The sequence below is a fragment of the Alosa pseudoharengus genome, unplaced genomic scaffold, assembly GCF_046254945.1.
Source record: "Alosa pseudoharengus isolate Yale_2024_CS ecotype anadromous, Long Island Sound unplaced genomic scaffold, YU_APseudo_1.1 YU_APseudo_1.1_scf_5, whole genome shotgun sequence".
Taxonomy (NCBI): domain Eukaryota; kingdom Metazoa; phylum Chordata; class Actinopteri; order Clupeiformes; family Clupeidae; genus Alosa; species Alosa pseudoharengus.
In genome coordinates, this window is record NW_027468837.1 from 36,590,208 (window position 1) to 36,602,641 (window position 12,434).

Here is a 12,434-nt window from a genome sequence, read left to right on the forward strand (position 1 = left end):
TCACAAACACACACACACACACACACACACACACACACCATCAGGCACCACTACTCTCCCCCACCCTCACACACACACACACACACACACACACACACACACACCCTCGGGCACCACTGCTCTCCCCCACCCTCACACACACACACACACACACACACACACACACACCATCAGGCACCACTGCTCTCCCCCACACTCACACACACACACACACACACACACACCCTCGGGCACCACTGCTCTCCCCCACCCTCACACACACACACACACACACACACACACACACACACACCCTCAGGCACCACTGCTCTCCCCAACACACACACACACACACCCTCGGGCACCACTTCCCTTGTTTTGGGTGTGCAGTGCTCTCGCACACAATATTACCCTGTCTCCTCTCTCAGCATACTACTCTGTGCCTCCTCCGAGTACACTATACTGAGCACTGTCTGAGTACACTATACTGAGCACTGTCTGAGTACACTATACTGAGCACTGTCTGAGTACACTATACTGAGCACTGGCAAGGTATCATATACACTGTCCTCTCGAACTACTGTGCTGCTGTATGCCTTCTCAAAAGTGTGCTTTAATATTCTGTGTGTTATACTCTACCCTCTCTAAGTATACTATTATGTGTCTTATCAACGTGTGTTACGGTATACTCTACCCTCTCTGAGTATACTATTCTGTGTCTTATCAACGTGTGTTACAGTATACTCTACCCTCTCTGAGTATACTATTCTGTGTCTTATCAACGTGTGTTATACTCTACCCTCTCTGAGTATACTATTATGTGTCTTATCAACGTGTGTTACGGTATACTCTACCCTCTCTGAGTATACTATTCTGTGTCTTATCAACATGTGTTACGGTATACTCTACCCTCTCTGAGTATACTATTATGTGTCTTATCAACGTGTGTTACAGTATACTCTACCCTCTCTGAGTATACTATTCTGTGTCTTATCAACGTGTGTTACAGTATACTCTACCCTCGAGTATACTATTCTGTGTCTTATCAACGTGTGTTATACTCTACCCTCTCTGAGTATACTATTCTGTGTCTAATCAACGTGTGTTACGGTATACTCTACCCTCTCTGAGTATACTATTATGTGTCTTATCAACGTGTGTTATACTCTACCCTCTCTAAGTATACTATTATGTGTCTTATCAACGTGTGTTACGGTATACTCTACCCTCTCTGAGTATACTATTATGTGTCTTATCAACGTGTGTTACGGTATACTCTACCCTCTCTGAGTATACTATTATGTGTCTTATCAACGTGTGTTACAGTATACTCTACCCTCTCTGAGTATACTATTCTGTGTCTTATCAACGTGTGTTACAGTATACTCTACCCTCGAGTATACTATTCTGTGTCTTATCAACGTGTGTTATACTCTACCCTCTCTGAGTATACTATTATGTGTCTTATCAACGTGTGTTACGGTATACTCTACCCTCTCTTAGTATACTATTCTGTGTCTTATCAACGTGTGTTATACTCTACCCTCTCTGAGTATACTATTCTGTGTCTAATCAACGTGTGTTACGGTATACTCTACCCTCTCTGAGTATACTATTATGTGTCTTATCAACGTGTGTTATACTCTACCCTCTCTAAGTATACTATTATGTGTCTTATCAAAGTGTGTTATACTCTACCTTCACTGAGTATAATAGTCTTTGCCTTCAGTAAGTATACTTTTCCCCTCTCTCTATTCTACCTTTCTCTATACCACTCTGTGCCTACGTATACGGCCCTTTTAACGTACTATTCAAAATGTTCTCTAATAGAGAATATATTGAATCAGAGTAGAGAATATATTAAATTAGAGTACTATTCAATATATGCACTCTGTTCTACTCTGTGCCTTTTCTAACTAGTATGAACACTCAGTGACTGTACTGCTGTCTCTTTAATAATACACTATACTGTGTCTTCTCAAAGCAAGCTGTCTCCGACTCAAATCAGAACAGCACACACCCGCTGGCCTACTACTCTCTCGAAAGCCCCAAACACACACACACACACACACACACACCACACACACACACACACATGTTCCCCCAGCTGTGCTGATGTGCTAACTTCTCTGAGGAAGCCGGTGGGGGAATGCTAGCACTGTTAACGCCATAGATATGAACTAGATGTCGCCTTGGCTTCTCTACATGTGTATGCCTCCGCCATCTAAAAGGCCCTTACAGAAATATTCCAGTGTATATTTACCTTCGATATCTTAAATGGGCCTGTAAAATGCCCATAGAGAGTGACCACATCGCCTAATGAGTCTCGGAGCAGTGTTTACCTTTTTTCCTCTTCAGTCTCCCGAGTCAATAATAACGTAGTAGTAACCGAGACAAAATTATGTGGTTTTGACAGTATATTTCATATTTCAGAGTTATAGATAGTCTAATTGAAATTAGACAAGCTTAAATTCAAGTCATGACTATGGCAAGATCACAATGTAGTTTCCAAGCTTTTAGATACGTGGAATATTAGTGAAAAAGCTAACGTTAACTTAAGGAGGCTTGGCTAACTTCAAACTTCATTCATTGCTAAAGCAGTGTTGGAGCTTTTTTGACAGCATGGTATTGATGGTATTATGTTTCCTATGTAAATTCTTAAGTCGAAGAGAGAAATTGCCATTTATAATGCAGTGTTTATTTCTCCCTACATTTTGACAAATCTAAGGAAAAAATGTCAAACAAATCACATTTCAATACATTTATGTTGCCAATTACAAGTGTCATCCGCTATCTTTTGTTTATTGTTCACTGCTGTTTCAAAGAGTTGCTGCACAGTTGTGTGGGTAATAGGCAGCTTCAGGGATACAGCTGCTTACATAGTGCAGGCCTAATAATGGAGGCTATTAATAGTTAGTCCTCCATGTAAATAGTGTTGAATAATCCTTTTTTACTTGTAGTTTATCTGCCTTCAAATATATCTCAAGGGGTTTCCTCTTAATACATTTAGAAAATTTAGAAATAAAACAACATCCATGCCCATGATGTTGAGCAATGTATGCGTTTTGCCTGTATGTTTGAAATGTGTTTGTGAGAATTACATGTAAGAAAACCAGTGAAGGGCCGCTAGCACTGTTAACATGCTAGCACTGTACTGCTCTGTAGAGACAACCAGTGAGGGGATGCAGAGTGAACGCTTGCCCGGCGCTATGCTGAGCTGTGCTGTAGGGAAGACTGGTCAGTTGCTCACGCTAACACTAGCACTGTGCTGTGCTGTAGGGAAGACTGGTCAGTTGCTCACGCTAACACTAGCACTGTGCTGTAGGGAAGATTGGTCAGTTGCTAACTCTAACACTAGCGCTGTGCTTTGCTGTGCTGTGCAGTAGGGAAGACTGGTCAGTTGCTCACGCTAACACTAGCACTGTGCTGTAGGGAAGACTGATCAGTTGCTAACTCTAACACTAGTGCTGTGCTTTGCTGTGCTGTGCAGTAGGAAGACTGTTCAGTTCCTAACTCTAACACTAGCGCTGTGCTTTGCTGTGCTGTGCAGTAGGAAGACTGTTCAGTTCCTAACTCTAACACTAGCGCTGTGCTTTGCTGTGCTGTGCAGTAGGGAAGACTGGTCAGTTGCTAACTCTAACACTAGTGCTGTGCTGTGCTGTGGTCAGTTGCTAACTCTAACACTAGCGCTGTGCTATGATGTGCTGTGCTGTAGGGAAGACTGGTCAGTTGCTCACGCTAACACTAGCACTGTGCTGTAGGGAAGACTGGTCAGTTGCTCACGCTAACACTAGCACTGTGCTGTAGGGAAGACTGGTCAGTTGCTAACTCTAACACTAGCGCTGTGCTGTGATGTGCTTTAGGGAAGATTCCTCAGTCGCTAGCAATAGCGCTGTGCTGAGCAGTGCTAACACTAAAGCCAAAGCCCAGGAGGGGCCACCAGGGGACTATCCATCACTGGGTGTCTGGGCTTTAGGACTCTGTGGCCAGCTCAGCAGAATGCCGGCCTCAGAGGACACCACACACAGCTGCACATCACCACCTACTCCATAAGTAACTGTCAGACGATCAGATACACACACACACACAGACATACGGTCATCTACATGGAGCTGAAACATCACACCCCACGCTTTGAGGAAAAAGACTTCCAAAAAATGTCTGTCTTCCTCATTCTTGCTCTTTCATTCTCGCCATTACTCCAGTGAAAAAGCCAAAATGGCTGTCAGTCAGGTCAGAAACTAAGGTCCTGGATAAGTATCTTAAGAGAGCTTATACAAATTATAATGAGAGACACTCTAATTTTCGAGTACTTTTCTAGAAGGTGGAACATTTGAGATCACAAAGTCTGGGTATGATTTCACAAGTGCAGTCCAGCCTTGCTCACACACACACACACGCTGCATGAGTGAGTCAAGCACAAAAGGAGGAAAATAGCCATACTTAATGTGATAAGCCATTTTGGGAGAGTGTTTGAAAATTGAACTTTTGGTGGCATGCACGGTCCGCATTACTGGATTAACTGTGTGCCACCGTTTGTACCGAATTTAGACCCGAGTGTGCCTTTAAGCAGGCGAACCACAGTAGCCTGCGTGGCGTGCTGAAGGACGCCTCTGTCTCTCCGCGGTCCTCGATGCCTCTCTTTTTCCGCGGCCCACGATGCATCTCTCTCTACAGTCCACTTCGCCTCTTTTGGGGGCTCGTCATCATCTTCCGCTCTTAAATTATTTGGCGCATGAATATTCCCCCAACACCCACCCACCCGCGGGGCAAACCGCTCGAAGCCTCTCTCTGCTCACACACACAGACACAGACACACACACACACACACACACACACACACACACACACACACACACACACACACTCACACGAGGATACGAAGATAGATGTGCTCGGGGACATAAATCTGTGGGGGGTGGGAGGGTGGAGAGTGTAAGTAAGCAGCTTTGGCCCCGCTAGCGTGTGTGAGTGTACGCACACGCTGGGATGTCACACCAGATCCAGCCCCCACACGTTGATCACTGACACTTCTATATTTGGCCAGTGACCAGCTCGCCCCTCGCCCTCCGTTAGGGGAGACCAGAGCACAGAGCACAGCGGGCAGTGCCAGGCAGCGCTGCTGATAATGGCGCCTTCCTCCCTCGGCTGCAGCTAGCTCCTCTAGAATTTTCTACATGCAGACTTTAAAAGAAGAAAATCTTTCCCTGACAGGCAAACTGGTCCGGTTCTTGCATGCGTGGTGTTCACAGTCAATTTAACTCTCCCTGAAACTAGGACAAACCCCAGAGAGCATAAATTTGGTATTTATGTGGCCGATACTTATTGATTCTCACAAAAGCTGCTGAATATGGGAAAAGGCACAAGGCTGCACAGGGGTGGCCAGTTCAACACCCTCTAATTGTAGACTGATTGCATCAGACCCCGGGATTGATCCCGTCTCGATCTGACCTCTGTGTGTGGTTCTGCCCGGTCTCGAAGCCACCCCAGAGAGAGAGAGAGAGAGAGAAAGAGAGAGAGAGAGAGAGTGAGAGAGAGAGAGAGGGAGAGAGAGAGAGAGAGAGGTTAGCTCCTTTTGGGCTGAATGTTGAATGAACAGTAGCGGTAGGGAGCAGAGAGACTGATTTGCATGCCAGCTTTTTGGACTACACTGAAAAGACGATGATGTAATTTGAAAGGAGCAGACAAACTGGGTTTTTTAATGAGCAACAAAACAACAACAACAACAAAAACAAAAACACAACCCAGATCAGGGCACAGCAGAGCACAGCAGAGCAGAGCAGAGCAGAGCGAAGAATGCATTTCACTGGCCTCTTGCGTCTTCCTGCCTGTCTGCCTTCCTGTCTGTCTGTCTGTCTGTCTGTCTGTCTGCCTTTCTGTCTGTCTGTCTGTCTGTCTGTCTGCCTTTCTGTCTGTCTGTCTGTCTGTCTGTCTGCCTTCCTGTCTGTCTGCCTTTCTGTCTGTCTGTCTGTCTGTCTGTCTGCCTTTCTGTCTGTCTGTCTGTCTGTCTGTCTGTCTGTCTGGCGGCTGTATGCAGCTGATAAAACGTCCCCGACTCCCCCTAAATCAGCTCATGTGTCATGAGCTGCCCTGTGACGACTCCGCATCAACTGACCGTCAGGAGGGACAGCAATCAGCAGGGACAGCAATCAGTAGGCAGCCATGCTCTTTCGCTCTCTCACACACACACACACATATTTTGCCGTTGTGTGTGTGTGTGTGTGTGTGTGTGTGTGTTGACATCAGAGAGGGACAGCCCATGGCGCAGTTCTGTGGCTAGTGGCCCGTCTGTCTCCACACCCTTTACAGTCCATACTATGCCGCCTCCTTCAGCAATATTAGTCCACGCCAGCCAAGAGTGAAGTCAGCCTACTGCACCATCACATCTGTCAGTGGCTCCACCCGACCCTGGTCCACCCCCCATGTGGTTGTCCATGACCCACAGCATAGCTGCCACTGGAGACACAACTCCTCCACAATGGTTACATTACATTACATTTAGCAGACACTTCTTGACCAAAGTGACTTACATATGTCAGCTATATTACAAGGGATCACATTGTCCCCGGAGCAACTTGGGGTTAAGTGCCTTGCTCAAGGGCACAGCGGTGGAAGCCGGGAATTGAACCGCAACCTTCAATGGTGCACAATGACCTCATCTGTGCTCAAGTATAGATGGTCCAGCTCTGAAGCTGCTAGCCAAGTGCTAGCTTAGCATCCATCTACACTCTCCTATGCCAGTGTTTTTCAACCTTTTTTGTGCCACGGCACACTTTTGACACTTAAAATGTCCCACGGCACACTAACATCCTGTGTGAAGAAAAAATAAACATACCATAGCCTAAAATTTCAAATAATACACAGATATGGCCTTTATTATGGCTTCTATACAAGACCTGCTCACTAAAACAAGCGCCCTCTGTTTCATTTGTAGGTGACTATATCTAATTTAATTGTTGTTATGAACTGGATATGTGATGATTCTGTCAATACTGGATATGGGGCCCCCGTTGTACAATGCCTGCATACCACAAATAGTGCAATCATACAATCAATGAGAGCATGTGGTTATATATTCTTTGATGCAACAGTTGCTTTTCCAGTCAGTGACATTTGGGTAATTTTCTGCGGCACACCTGATGATCTCTCACGGCACACCAGTGTGCCCCGGCACAGTGGTTGAAAAACACTGTCCTATGCAACCAGCATAGCTGCTAGCTTAGCATTCATCTGCACTCTCCAATGCAACCAGTGTGTAGCTGCTAGCTTAGCGCTCAATTGAGCTCCCCAATGCCACCTCATACGTAATTCAGACAATCTGACACACCCCACCTTCATCAGACATGCATAGCCAGCAGACAGTTGTCATTCAGATGTCATTTACTGTGTGTGTGTGTGTGTGTGTGTGTGTTGCCATGTGTCTTTCTGCAGTTGATGCATTCTCTGACACCATTGACTGGTATGTGTTGGTTGTAATGGCCACAGAGGCACAGGAATATGTGGTCTGTAAACTCATGACAAGTCAATAAACCTTCAGTTAGCAGCGTGGCTTTATGCTCGAACACATTCTCTGTAGCCTACATTGGGTGTATTTACATTAAGTGATATATTTGATAGTGACCTGCATTCCTGATTGTTTAAGGAATATTGAAAGATTCAGCATTATTAAGCGATTAACGTGCAGCACAAATCTGCAGCTAAATTACATCAACGTAAGGCAGAAATAAGACAAGAATGTGGCACGGCATAGATCCTGACAGGAAATCTTAAGATCTAATATTTAGTTGATTGCATCTTCCATGGGAACGCAAATTTATGAGCGGAGTTTGTTTCTTTTACATTTAAGACATCAACATGTATGCCACGTGACAGATCTGGGTCATTGAGAAAATTCAAACCAGAAATGAACCTTTATGAAAACAAGTGTGTTTAACACGACACGTCAGCTCCAAGTCTCACTTCAAAGGGCTCACAGATGAATGTTTACTCCTTCACTTGATCCTGTAATGCTTTTATGGCATTATTTCTCCATATTAGCATCCCCATGCTACTGAGACGCATAGCACAGGAGGCGTGGAGGAGCCTCTACACGCACACAAACACACACACACACACACACACACACACACACACACACACACACACATACACACACACACGCGGTCAGTGACTTTAGCCCTGTTGAGACCCCGTGGCCTGTCAGCTAGGAGCCCTTAGGTGTAAATGGGAGCATTTTAGCATCTGAGCCTCCTTCACTGAGCACCAACCACAGACCGTATGGGTGCCAACTCAGTGCTCGTTGCACTGTAATGTGCTAACATGCTCTGGGTGTGTTTGTGTGTGTGTGTGTGTGTGTGTGTGTGTGCAGGCCCTCCTGGCTTTTGTTCAACATCAGCAGAAAGCCTCCCCTGAAGCAGCTTGCTGTTGTGTGTGTTTTGTTTGTGTGTGTGTGTGTGTGTGTGTTTGTGTGTGCGTTTGTGCATTAACATGCTCGTGGGATCAGCATGCCTGCTTTGGTGAGCACGGAGCGTGAGACTGCTGGTCTGCATTCGCCCTCCGGCACACAACTGTACAACTAATATTTCTATTACAGTGGAGATGAAACATTAAGCCGCCCTATATTTAAAACACTTTAAACACATTGCACCCACAAACACATACACACACACACACACACACAACCACACATATACTAACACAGTACACACAAAGATGAGCAATACATCAAAACATGCACTTGGGGAAACTAGCTGACCTTTGTAATTCATCAGAGAAAATAGGATTCCCTCAGGTCAAACAAACAGCATTTCCTTTTTCTTTTCTTTCCAAATGAGTAGACAATTAGGGACTGTCTCATCTTATCAATGGGCACAATAACAATGGCAATCAAGAGATGCTCTATGCCTCACTTCTGTGTGAAGCCAGGGGGCGTATCCCCACAGTATCAGATGTGACATGTCATGCAGACACTTGCAGTGTATGTGCATGTGCATGCAATTATGCAACATCTAACATGTAGCCATGTTGTCAAGGTTACCAGGCCAACATGGCCGGTTGGATCCACACCCATTCTATGGTAAGTCACTTCAGCGTTGCCACCGACAACCTTTTACATGTCTCTTGTTGCTGCCGAGAACGGAGAGAGCCTTGTATGACATTCTATTAGAGGAAGCACTATGACAACTCATGCCAAAAGGATACACAAATATCCAAATCCATTGCTTTTCATCATACGTAGCCTACCACTTGTGTGTAATAAACATCAGACAACCGCCATGTCTCAGTGTCTGTTTTTTTTAATCAAGTCGGAACCTGAGGGCCTGCCTGAGTGCTGCCTGAGTGCTAGTGAAGGCGGATGCCATCAGAAGACCCCAAGCACGTTAAGCACCAGTGATTCGCGTGAGGCAACTTGATAGAACTTCTGCCACTTCTCTGTGTCTCAGGATCGACGGGAGGCTTACCTGCGGGAGCGCGGAGTTGAGCTGTCGCTGGAGCAGGTCCCGCTCGTGCAGCGCGTCCTGGAGCTTGGTCTGGGACTGGAACAGCGTCTCCTGGGTCTCGCGCAGGGACTCCAGAAGCTTGTCTCTCTCGTCCAGCATGTTCACCATCAGCTGCTCGAAATTGGCCTCGGCATCCGTGCCGTTTTGAGAGCCACGTTGGGAACTCATGGAGTCCCCTTCGTTAATGGTCGGCATCACTTCGCACATCATTTTGCTCCGGCTTTCCAGACAGCCAAGTGCGCGGAAACCGGCGCGGGTTCTCTAGCCTAATGTCAACGCTGTAACCTCTCGAAATCAAAGGCCACCCGGCGTCCTGCTCTGGGTTATCTGGTGGGAGAAAACAGTCCGTCGTACCTTGTTAGATTCAAAACTTCAGTGCAATTCGGTTCCAGCCATAGGCTTACGCTACTTTCATTGCTGGTATTTAAATCGTACGAGGATATTTTTACATATTTAAATAATTAGCGGCTTTTTCACCTCGCAGATTATTCCATATGTGTCTCTCACCCGCTCACACAGTCCGCCCTACGTCCAGATACACTACGGATTCAAATACAATTGGTTTGACAGATCATCCGTGGGGACAAGAACATTTTCAGACGCGCGCAGAAAGGGCGTAATAATCCGATCGATATGAAATCTTCGGGGCTGCTTGGCTGAAACACCCACCAGTTGCAATTAACATTTCCGCTAACAAAACGGCCAAACGCACGTCTGTCGCATCTTCCCCAAAGCCCTCTGCCATGCCCCTCACCACGGCGAGCCAGCTACTCCTCCCTCCTCACTACGCTCTCATTCCAGCCGCTGCCGCTGTCACTAACCGCTACAACAGTGCAACTGCTATCTACTAAACAATTTATGCATAATTTGCCAATGGTGGTCTAAATTTATAAGGCGTCAGATGATCCTGCCTTCCGCAAACCTCAAATCCAGCGTAGAGTTGAGGAGTTAAGGTAAATCTCTGAGGATTTTCGCCAGCGTCTTCAGTCGGCCGCGCTCCCCCATCAGCACCACGCGAGTAGCCTACATGACTGTCATGCTCAGCAATCTCAGACAGAAAGAGGCTAAAATAGTGTCACATGTGGCGCTCCCTGCTGGGCAAAACGTTGAACTGCGAAATACTTGAAGAAAGTAGGCTATCATCTCGTTTACATGGATGGCATAGCCTGCTGTATCATTCTGACCACCAGCCTGCACTTGGTCAATATTTGCAAATGATTGCTAAACCAAGTGAAAACGCATGTCGTTTTGATGTTGCAAAATATTACCAATGCTTGTCAAATCATTTTAAATCAATCAAACACGAAGAGGTTGCATGTAGCTCAATAACAACAACAATATCAATAATAATAATAATAATAATAATAATAATAATAATAATTATAATTATACTTATAATAATCATAATCATAACATTATTATTATTATTATTATTATTATTATTATTATTATTGCTATAGGCCGAATAATAAGCTTGTAAATCCTTCAGTTTTTCGTCTTTCTGCAGTTATTATTACTCTGTCTAGCAATTTTTTTGGTTTACAGAGGATAGCAAAAATAACTTAAAGTGACGTAATGTTTTCAGTTTTAGAAATATCTAACCCAACTTTTTTTCACCGCAAAGCAATGTAATGTGAAAGGATAGAATTTAATTGGTAGAGAAGTGTCATGTTCGATTTTTATCCAATCAGGTTTTCAATCGATGAGCCATGTTGTTTGAAAGTCCTGTGGCGGTATCGCGAGACTTCACGAAACATTTCGTCAGTTCCATGATGGCTGAAGATCCTGGAGGAGCTCATTTCAATTTCTCCTTTATTTTTCTCTGTTTCTCGTCATCTCTGCTTGTCGTAGAGACATGGCAGGATACACAGCATCGTTAAGCGGCTCCAGACCCGTGTTGTCGTCATGCCCAAGAAAGGGAACCGAAAACGGCTGAAATTTAGGGCCGAGGATGTTTGCTCGGAGTCAGGTAAGCGTACGTTAGCCGTGTATGTTGGACTGTTGTGGCGCAAGGGCCAGGCCGCTTCCTGGCGGTCAGGGGACGTGCATACCTCATTGACACAGCGGTGCACTATACGCTTTCAATAGTTTGGCACAGGTTATTTTCTGATCGAGAAGGATTTTGCTCGCCCTCAATTGCAGCAGTAAATGCGCTTATATAATGCAATGCTTCACGGCCTGTTTTGCAGTGACTGTGGCAGACTTTGCCAACGCTGACCCAGCCGTGGTAAAGTCCGGAAGGCTGAAAAAGGCTGTCGCAAATGCTATTGAAAAAGAAGGTAAGTAGTGGGTCATACGACAAAGCCCATCATGCGATCATGGTCAAGTCGTTGCAAGAGCTCCTTTTCATATCTAGTGGGTTGAAACTGCATTCGTTAATGTATTGAATGAACCATACCTTTAGACCATTAGCCTTCATGCTACTAGCAGAAATCTAGCACAGAATGAACGAATGAATCAATAGATGGATGGATGGATTATTGAGCAAAAAACCTATCCATTCACAGACCACTTAGTTGGAACTTGGAGGTGCATTTTTGGTTGACCATCAGTCAGCTTCTAAAAAGGCACCTGATCTGATATGTTAGTGTTCTAAAGACGCCAAATAGCTCGTTATAGTTACCAAAATGATAGCTAAGGAACCAAGTGAACACACATGGAACGCTATTAAAACTGTGCTTTCATTATACATGTACAACTAAACACCACAAAATAATTTTATAACCCTTGACCCAGCTCCTTCCTACGGGATCTCAAAGGAGATGCTGTGTTTGTTTGCGCCTCCAACAGCAGGCGAACCTGGTTACCGCCCAAAAACGCCCTCAAATGCCCGTATGTTTGTGTGAAAGAATAATGGTTAAAGCAACACCAAATAACTTTTCTTCTGTCACACGCACGCTATTTGTTTATCCAGCAACGGCATTGCAAATAACGATGTCCATAGACAAGGTACAA

At 45.2% G+C, this 12,434-nt stretch overlaps 2 protein-coding genes across 2 annotated transcripts in view; one reads left to right on the plus strand and one right to left on the minus strand.

Annotated features, from left to right (window-relative positions):
• ppfia4 (PTPRF interacting protein alpha 4) overlaps positions 1 to 9,689 on the minus strand; it is a 115,422-nt gene extending 105,733 nt beyond the window's left edge. Inside the window, exon 1 of the mRNA XM_076269250.1 lies at positions 9,441 to 9,689. Coding sequence (XP_076125365.1) covers positions 9,441 to 9,689 — 249 coding nt within the window. The remainder of the gene's footprint in view (positions 1 to 9,440) is intronic.
• A 1,572-nt stretch (positions 9,690 to 11,261) lies between these two features.
• Positions 11,262 to 12,434, plus strand: part of tmem183a (transmembrane protein 183A) — a 31,354-nt gene continuing 30,181 nt past the window's right edge. Inside the window, exons 1-2 of the mRNA XM_076268168.1 lie at positions 11,262 to 11,448; positions 11,669 to 11,758. Of these exons, the coding sequence (XP_076124283.1) occupies positions 11,385 to 11,448; positions 11,669 to 11,758 (154 nt within the window). The 5' untranslated portion in view covers positions 11,262 to 11,384. The remainder of the gene's footprint in view (positions 11,449 to 11,668; positions 11,759 to 12,434) is intronic.